At 43.2% G+C, this 9,378-nt stretch overlaps 2 protein-coding genes across 3 annotated transcripts in view; one reads left to right on the top strand and one right to left on the bottom strand.

Annotated features, from left to right (window-relative positions):
- The first annotated feature begins 3,309 nt into the window (after window positions 1–3,309).
- LOC109478563 (ribulose-phosphate 3-epimerase-like) overlaps window positions 3,310–9,378 on the top strand; it is a 7,783-nt gene continuing 1,714 nt past the window's right edge. Inside the window, exons 1-7 of one of the 2 annotated variants that reach the window (XM_019780206.1) lie at window positions 3,310–3,473; window positions 3,887–3,960; window positions 4,218–4,249; window positions 4,430–4,537; window positions 5,085–5,219; window positions 5,712–5,798; window positions 6,103–7,456. In XM_019780206.1, coding sequence (XP_019635765.1) covers window positions 3,325–3,473; window positions 3,887–3,960; window positions 4,218–4,249; window positions 4,430–4,537; window positions 5,085–5,219; window positions 5,712–5,798; window positions 6,103–6,225 — 708 coding nt within the window. In that variant the 5' untranslated portion in view covers window positions 3,310–3,324 and the 3' untranslated portion in view covers window positions 6,226–7,456. Of the gene's footprint in view, window positions 3,474–3,886; window positions 3,961–4,217; window positions 4,250–4,429; window positions 4,538–5,084; window positions 5,220–5,711; window positions 5,799–6,102; window positions 7,457–9,378 lie in introns of those variants that run through there. The other variant, XM_019780208.1, reaches the window with a different exon arrangement.
- LOC109478564 (arginine-glutamic acid dipeptide repeats protein-like) overlaps window positions 8,751–9,378 on the bottom strand; it is a 7,255-nt gene continuing 6,627 nt past the window's right edge. The window contains exon 2 of the mRNA XM_019780209.1: window positions 8,751–9,308. Within this exon, the coding sequence (XP_019635768.1) occupies window positions 8,959–9,308 (350 nt within the window). The 3' untranslated portion in view covers window positions 8,751–8,958. The remainder of the gene's footprint in view (window positions 9,309–9,378) is intronic.

Genomic DNA, 9,378 nt, shown 5'->3' with positions numbered 1-9,378 from the left:
ACGGTTTGGATTGATTAGATCTGCCAAACAGGCACGGTGCTACATTCTGTAATGCACGTATCAATATGCGCCAGAGAGAGGGCGACTAGGGCTTGGGCATTCGGTAATCCAATATACGATTGAAAACTTGCATGAGGTCATTCTTGGAATAGTCGTCCCTGGGTCCTGCACGGAAACGGCTGTCTTGTCGGCGGTTGGTTCTGTCCCGACTGCCCAATGAATATCGTACTACATCATTGGATCGTACCGTACGGCGACTACGGAAAATGTGACGCGTTGTAACAAGACGTTTAAGTATTTGATAGATCTGCTTTAAACTTGTTTTTAGACCCATATTGTACACAGCCCTGTATAGGAGTAATATTGATAACTGCATGCAAATACTACAGTATATAGACTTATTAAATGGACCATTCAGCTATTGAAAGGGCCCTAAACGTTCACTTTTCAACTTTTCCCGAACACTGATACACACATCACACACCATGTGGGAGACCAAACCCCGTAACCCCCATTAGTAAGTGGATCATTTGCGTGAATGGACGTGTTATTCCATGGGCGATAGGCCACCGAGTTTTTGTTGACATCGCTGTTGATTTGTTTTATGAACACTCGTATACTGTGCACTCCGTACAAGATTCCCGATAATCATACACTGCGTGAACACAAACACTATGAACACGGTCCGTTGAAAGGATCCGAAGAGTCATACACTCATTACATAACACCGTGAACTCGGTCCGTTGAAAAATTTCCTTAGAATTCTCCGTACAATGAACCATACATATATAATACATACTGCTGGGTACTTGGTCCGCTGAATCATACAATAAAAAGCACACTCATTACTCAGCTGTTACATCGGCGTTCATGGTTAGGAGATTAGATAGCGCAAAGGCCGACGGGAATAGAACAGGTTTCGCAAACTCGAATGCGTTCGCAAAACCGCTGCTCGACTCGATAGAACCCCAAGCCGGGGCTAGCGCTAGCGGTGATAACTTCAAAAAGATGACAGGGTAGGAAACACCTACCCGTGAACTGCGTTACCAACTGGGGTGGCAGCAAAAATGTGACTTAGAATCACGTTCGGTGTGAAGTCCCTGCCTCCCCAGACTCAGAAAACAACGATATAGTACATTTTAGAGATATTGGGCACAACTACACTTTCCAAATCTCATGCCTGGGAAACATATGTAGAACTGAAAACATGTCGGTGGGGTTTGTGGACGTGTTTAGAGTACATTTACACATAGCATGTCAAGACTCTTGTCGGGTGATGTAGCCAGTTGTGTGCGTTTACATTTTAGAACCGCGCGGGAAATGTGGGCCTATCGTGCGTCTGATTGGCTAGCGATGATGTCATTGACCTGTACAGCAGCGACCTGGTAACGCAGTTCGCCGGAAATTGGACTTTACAAAATGCTTCATATCTTCTTTAAAATATGGTATCATACCACCAAAAAAGTTTACATGGCTACTTAGTTACCCCTTGAGTATAAATAGTATCAAGACTTTTTGTTTTCCTTGTGGCATTTCGCAGAAAATAGGGTCTTTTGAAATGGCATTTCGCACCTAGTGTATACTAGTACTAAGTACCTAACCAAGCTGAAGCGTTCGGAAGTCGCTGTTCGGCTCTCGGCAATCTTCGGGAGACTTCGGCATCTGTTCGTATGGTTCTTTGGAATCCTCATCAGTTTGTGACCGTGTTCAGTGTACGTATGATTCTCAGGAATCTTTCAACGGGCCGTGTTCACAGTGTTATGTGTTATGTGACTGTATGATTCTCGGGAATATTTCAACGGACCACTGTATTGTGATGACAACGGACTGAATGAGTAGACACAGTGTATGTTCTAACATACGCGAAACAATAATAAGGATTTTAATGGTTTACAAAACAATGTATTGTTAGATCTCAACAAAAACTCGATGGCCTAGCGCCTGTGGTTATTCCGTGTAATTCCCTGCTATTCATTCCCTTGCCATGGCGCATTGGTTACGGACGAACCCCGGGCACGTCGGGCGGGGACACTGACAGGAAGTTAAAGCTTAAGCAAGGAGTTTTGTCTAGCCTCTACCAGGCTTAGGGGGGCGGCTGGAAAGAGTAGAAATCGGCCAAATAGAGAGATAACATGCCAGGGGAGTTTGCTGGCACCCGGTGCGGCAAAATGTTCTCTCCCAGCAAACAAACTCCCCCGGCACGTTATCTCTCTATTTGGCCGATTTCTACTCTTTCCAGCCGCCCCCTAAGCCTGGTAGAGGCTAAGTTTAGTCTAAGGTCCCAGAAAAGGTTACTAGTATCTCATTTCCTGTCTTCGATTTCACGCAATATGCATGTCTGTTGCCTAATGAGCACCAGTAGTGGGGAAATGCACTGACAAAATCAGCGAGAAATTCTCAATAATGGCTTAAAAAACAGAAATTCACGAAAACTCATGGAGGTATGAGATCTTGTATTTGTTGTTTCGTTTGTCACTAGGCTGTCGTGACGTCACCGTCAGACGACATTTACAGCAAGTTTCTCCTTGACCAAGGTGTCGTCATGGCGACGGCTTATCCGCCGGCGGGAGAAAAATGAATAGGCGATGAAAACCTCTCCGGTGTGGATGTTTGCTGCTGCTGTACACAAGGACGCTTTTGTGCACGGAGCTGATACTGATCACAATACATCACAGTCTCTCCTTTTTTACTAGGTTACGTTTATATGTTGCTTTAGAAAAGAAAAGAAAAGAAAAGAAGAGAAGAGAAAAAAGAAAAGAAAAGAGGGCATTTAAACTGTAGATTTAGGTTAACGTTTATAATCATATAATGAAATAGTATAATCAAGGACATTATACACAAATGTCCTTGGTATAATATATGCGTTTCTTTGATTCTGGTAACTCTTGTAACTTGTACTCTTATGGGCATGGACGTGTAATAAAGATCATTGGCATTGTCAATAGGCGTTGTTTGCCGTATTGTTTGTTGTTAAGAAAACTGGTGTGATCATGAATTGAACACAAAGCCCTCACTCCGAGAAAAGAATGCCAACGATTTTCCTTCACCTATATGATCCTATATGTCTATAACTTTTTGCGTCGGAATGATTTGTTTTGGAGCGCTCCTAGCGGCTCAGACTAGAAACACAGAATGGCATTCGCATCAATACTAATTTCTCATTCGGTTATTTTAAATCTTGACTCATTATACATACTGTCATTCATTCTTGACTAATAATGCGTACAATCAGTTTGATTAAGAAACTTAGAAGTCGTAAAACAAATCGCAAAACACTGACGTGTTACACCCCTATGATTTGTAGTGGTTCCTTCCGTTCCGAAAATGGCGGGTGCTGGAGGTGGTATGTTGGGTTCCTGCTCGTGTAAGATCGGCCCGTCCATCCTCAACGCCGACCTGTCCAACCTGGCGTCCGAGGCGCGCCGTCTCATGGACTGTGGGGCCGACTACCTGCACCTGGATGTCATGGACGGGTGAGAACTGCCCAAATATCGCAGCTAAAATTATGTGACACACGTGCATCAGGTGGGGAGGGGGGCGCAAAGTTTAGTTTAGCAACATTGTTTTTGTCTTCAAATTTCTACCCCATCATAGTATTCCCAGAAAGGTAGAAACATGTGTGAAACAAACGTGTCAATCGTAATGGCTTAGGTATGTAATTTTACAACACTAGTTCGCATCTAAGTTCTTGGAAGGCCCTAGAAAACCAATAAGTTTCTGCCCCCCTCCCCACATGTTTTTCTACTGGTATCCTTGTAACTTTTATGTCCTTGTATATGCGTATAAACAATAGAAAGCAAACAACAAATGATTATGTATATGATCTGTACTGATACCAATACAGAAGAGCACAAATATAGCATTGTTGCCTTTTTCTCTGTTTCAGACATTTTGTACCCAACATGACATTTGGACACCCAGTGGTCAAGTCCCTGAGGCAGCACTCAGATGCCTTCTTTGGTGGGTAACTGTACTGGACTGGGTCAGTTTATAATTTACACCTCAAAATGCAATTAATGCCAAATATTATTACAAACGGGTGTGGAGTAATTACCAGATTTATATGTTGTCCTGAAATACTTCATCCCAGGGGAATGGAGAATACTAGTAATTGTTTTGGCATGTTTGGACAATATGTTTGTGTGTTTGTTTCCTTGTGTGCATGCATTTGCATCTCAACTCTGCAGTATTTCTTACCTATTTTGCTCTCTTCCCAGATATGCACATGATGGTGGCTGGGCCAGAACAGGTGAGACATATTATTATAACCTGAAGTCTTTGGGGCCATTTGGGCCAACCTAATCACTTAGTTCTCACCTGTCTAGCATTAATTATGGTTGAATGTTAGCAGGAACTGTTGTATTTTAATGTCTCTTGTGGGATATGTCCGAATCTAAGTGGTGAGTCATCTGTGTTTTATATCTTGTAGTGGATTGAAGGAATGAGAGACGCTGGAGCAAACCTGTTCACGTTCCATGTGGAGGCTACAGACGACGTGAAGGGCTGTATCAGGAAAGTGAAGGAGGCAGGCATGCAGGTCACAACTCCTTCTGTCCAACCACAAATAAATGAAAGGAAGCTGATTTAAGAATACTTAAGACTCAGTGAAATTTACAGTTGAAATTTTCAGTGCTGTTACATCCGATAGGTTAATGAAAATATTTGAATACATGAGTCAAAGTGGGTGTGTTTTCATATTTTTTAAAGTGAGAACTCGTGCCAGGTATATGTCCTCTGTCTTCCATTATGTTATTACAATAATAATAAAATGTTTTAACTGTGATCTAAAACCACCTTTCCCCTCCTGCCAAAACTTAAATCAGTTTACAGTATGATACAAGAACTAAAGGTCTAAATGTAAAGTAAAACTAAATGTAAAGTTAAACATAATCTTTGTAACATTGACAGAGGTGGTTGGAGCTATGGGATCTGTGTAAAATACAGAGATACGAAATATTAACGTGTAACTGTAAATGTAAATATTTGATGTACATGCAGCCACTCTCTCATTGGTTGAACTGCCAACTGCAATGCTATGTTCAGCTGAATTGTGTTGGATAGTCTGTTTGGCCTCCTCCATGCAGGTTGGTATTGGCCTGAAACCCAAGACACCTGTGGACGTGGTGTTCCCCTATGTGGAGGATGTGGACATGGTGCTGGTGATGACTGTGGAGCCGGGCTTCGGGGGTCAGAAGTTCATGGCTGACATGATGCCAAAGGTCAGTCATGGCAGGAACTCTGGTGGGAGATCTGCTTACTGCAAACTGACCTTTAAGTCAAGTTGTCAGGCTGAGAGGAAGTGAGTTAGTTCTCAGTTCTGTGTGGGTGGACTCGCTTCCTCCCACCTGCCAACTTGACCTTGAGGTCAATTTGCAGTAACCAGACTTCCTGCTGCAATAATGCATTCAAATACCTATGAACACAAGCAAATGTGTACACACATACACACCCACCCACCCACACATGCAGACAAACTCACCCAGAACAATACCTCCGAACATAGGTTTAAAAATGCCTCAAACACATCATCTATACAAGTGACATCACAGAATGTACCTCAGCAGCATGTGTAGTGATGTGAATGCGGAGTGTCACAAATTAAGTAAATAGAAACCTATGAATACCGTGACCTCACTCCTAGGCATGAAGGAGTTTTACAGATAGTCACTTTGGAAGATGACAAATCTCTCTGTCTTTTCTCCCCACCCCAGGTTCAGGCCCTGCGTGCCAAGTACAAGTCGTTGGACATCGAGGTGGATGGAGGAGTAGGACCCAGTACCATCGACCTTGCAGCAGAGGTGAGAGCAGCAGTTCTGTCAGACAGGAATTTTGGTGGAACCCAAATGTTTTCTATAAGTGTGATGAGATTTTTTAAGTTTGATGTCCTCGAGGTGTGGTTCTCTTTCAACCTTTGCTATAACGGTGAGTAAAGCTTGGGACTTGTTTTAATCAGAGTCAAATGATGAAATAGGTGTAGAGTGCCTTTCCCAAGGGCACAGTATTGAGGCCTGCTAGGGATTCAAACCCAGAATTTTAGATTTTAAGACAACAACCCTAACCACAAGCACACATTGTGAACCCGTGTTGTGTATCTATATTCAGGCTGGTGCCAACATGATTGTGTCTGGGACAGCAGTTGTTAGGAGCGACAACCCGCGTGAGGTCATCGGCCAACTCCGAGGCAAGGTGGACGAGGCAATACAGAAGGCCAACCTGGAGAGATGATGACATCACACTCTAGGTGGGGAGGGGGGTGAACAGGAGAAAACTAAAGTAGACAAAACAGTTACTACTTTGGGCCATACCAATTTATTTGCTTGGCCCACCTCGGACAGTTTAACTGAAATCAGAGCACTTCGTGGAAAACTTGCATCTGGCTAGCCTATAGCTACCTGTAGTGTGTAGACCAAATGACACTGCATTAAAAATTTCATTTACAATAAAACTGTAATGATGTGCAAAAATATATTTTACAGACTGTTGTAGAGAAAAAATACTGATTCCCATATTTTTAAAATATAGGTCACTCTTCTATATCTATTGTTGACGCTCATCCCTCCCCAGTTGCTAGGTAATGGCATGGTCACATTCATTGTAGGCTGTCCTACAATTTTAATGTAGAAATTTTCAAGCAGACTGCCCTCGGTTTGTGATCATTTGATGATCGCACAAAGTGTGTGACTGTGCCCTAAGAGGTAAGAGTCAAGCAATGTGGTCACATTCCTAGTAGACGGATGTTTTTGACAGAGAATTTTCAACAATGCAATGACTCGCCATCAACCATCAACAAGATCAAACTAAAGCAGCGTTTTTTCAGTCGGATTCTATATATCCCATGATCCATGATTGTCCGCAAAATGCCCTCTGACAGTTTTCTGTTGTAAACCTATCGTAGAGTGAGTATGACAAACTCTTACCCCTTATAAGATGATGACTTAACCTAGCAAACACAATATAACTGTAAACCCTTTGTACGACACATATGTCGGCATTGTACGTAGTCAAGTTGTTTGTTTGTGCCTCCAGGCCAAGAACCAGGGCACAACATGTACAAACAATACATTACGTGAGAAATACGTGCTGCAAATGTTGACACTGCAATTATGGTGGCAGCCTACTGTAAATTACCATGTGTGCTCTGTGGCACCTGCTTAACTCTGATGTTCAAAACATGAGATGGATATCTTGTTTTCACTTCAAACTGTTGACAGTGGGAAGGTTACACTAGGAAAAGCCATGGCTCAACAAATCTTGCGATTCTCAGCAAAGCAAAAGAGAGGACTTTTATATATTATGATTATATATTCTTAATGTATCTTATGGAATATTCAGCTATATTTTGAATTATGCATTGGTAAGTTTTCACTATCAAACTTTTCAAAGCAGTCTGCTTATGCACACAATATAAGACAGGTAAAACATAGCCTGTTCTCTGTGTCATGATCGCTCATCAGTTGGAACCAGATTAATAATACGAGGGGTGTTCAAAAAGTTCTCGGCCTCACCTAGAAAATAAAGGTCAAACTCCTATTCTTTGGTATGGCTGTATACTATTACGTCTTACATCACTGCACACCAAAATTCAAATTTTTATATTCATTAATGAGCACGTGACGCCCCGTCAAAATGGGGTGGGTGAGGGCAAATCACAAAATGGCCGCAAAAGAAGCGTGTGCTGTGGTCAAGTGTATCGATAAAAAAGGATGTCTCCTAAGGACTTCCATGAAGACATGGTCAAGACACTTGGTGATGACTCCCCTTCTTATTCAAATATAAAGAATGGGGTTACTAGCAAACAAGCGCGGCAAGGAGAGCACAAAAGACGAACATATGTGAGGATGCCACAAATCAGCACCACGGACAATCCAGTTGAGGCCATCCATCACATGATAGTGAATGACAGATGTGAGACTGGCCAACATGTAGCAGGTTCTTTGGCCTGTGTTATGACTCTGTTCACAATATTTTGTCGAACATCCTGGGGATGAACAAACTGTCTGCATGGTGGGTGCCTCGAATGTTTTCTGAACATCAGCAGTTAAACAGGCTTGACATTTCAAGGAACGAATTCAGTCCAAACCATGCAATTTCCTCAAAACGCTTTTCACCCAAGATGAGCTGGGTTCACCACTTTCACCCCGAATCAAAACAACAGAGCAAACAATGGATGAAGAATTTTATCCGGCCCCCCAAGAAGTTTTAGCGAGTTTCGTCCTATAACAGGAATTTTCCTCTGTTTTCTGGGACAGTAAGGAAGTAATCATGGTTGACTACATGTGAAGGGGTTAAAGCATCAATGGGGAGTACTATTCAACAGAATTACGACATTTGAGGGCGACGATCAAAGAGAAAAGGACAGGAAAGCTCCGAGCTGGCGTGCTGACAATACACCTGTCCACACAGCACAGGGGTCAGCGACAGCAGCAAACGAATTTGGGTTTGCAGTCTAACCCCACCCTTCCAATTCACCTGACCTAGCACCCTTGGACTTCTACCTGTTTCCTAAACTCAAGTTCCACTTACGTGGTCAACATTTTGATGGTAATGATGACGTCATCTATGCGGTATAGGCTTATCTGGGGGCTCCAGATGCAACCTTCTTCCACAAGGGGAAAATAAAGCTGGAACATCACAGGACCAAGTGCATTGCAGTTAAAGAGGCCTATATTAACAAATAGTGTGAGAAAAAATTTACTGCCCTGACGTTTTCTAGGTGGGGCCGAGAACTTTTTGAACACCCCTCGTAATATCTCACTGTATCACCTTAACACTACATCATTGTGTAAGAAGTAATCTGAATAATTGAAACTTACGTATTACTTGAGGGACTAAGTCCTTCGGACATTTTCACTTGCGGCATCAGAAAGCACGAGTCTTTTTTCTCAGTTTAAATATGCACTGCAAACAGTCTTAAAGGAGTCATACTATCATGTCTGCTCTGGGTTCAAGTCTTCTGTGTCATTGCTTTCCTTTCCGAAGGTACCGACACGTCTTTAACTCTTCAAAACTATCCCTCATGCCTCCCGACTCGCTTGGTTTGACGGAAAAGTCTCTCTTGACCAGCGGCGTCCCTTGCTGACTGAGGTATAGCGGCATCATCCTGGTGAATGTAGCTGTTCGCGAGTCCTCTTCGTCGTCTGATGAATCGCTGGCGTACACGTCGGCCGGCCGGATCCGCCGGCACTTCCAGCGGCTCGAGCCCGTGCTGCGCATATAGGACGGCGGCGCCTGGCTTTTCCGGACGACTTTCGGCGACGTCGCATCAATGTGATCGTCTTTCTGTTCGGCGTCATCTGCACGTGGAGAGTCTTGAGGTTTGAGAGACGGTATGAGTCTGTGGGGAGGGGCTGTGTTGACTCTTCTGAGCAGACGCGGAGA

The sequence above is a fragment of the Branchiostoma belcheri genome, unplaced genomic scaffold, assembly GCF_001625305.1.
Source record: "Branchiostoma belcheri isolate BF01 breed outbred unplaced genomic scaffold, Haploidv18h27 scaffold44, whole genome shotgun sequence".
NCBI classification, from domain to species: Eukaryota; Metazoa; Chordata; class Leptocardii; order Amphioxiformes; family Branchiostomatidae; genus Branchiostoma; species Branchiostoma belcheri.
This window is presented reverse-complemented; position numbering and strand designations above follow the sequence as displayed.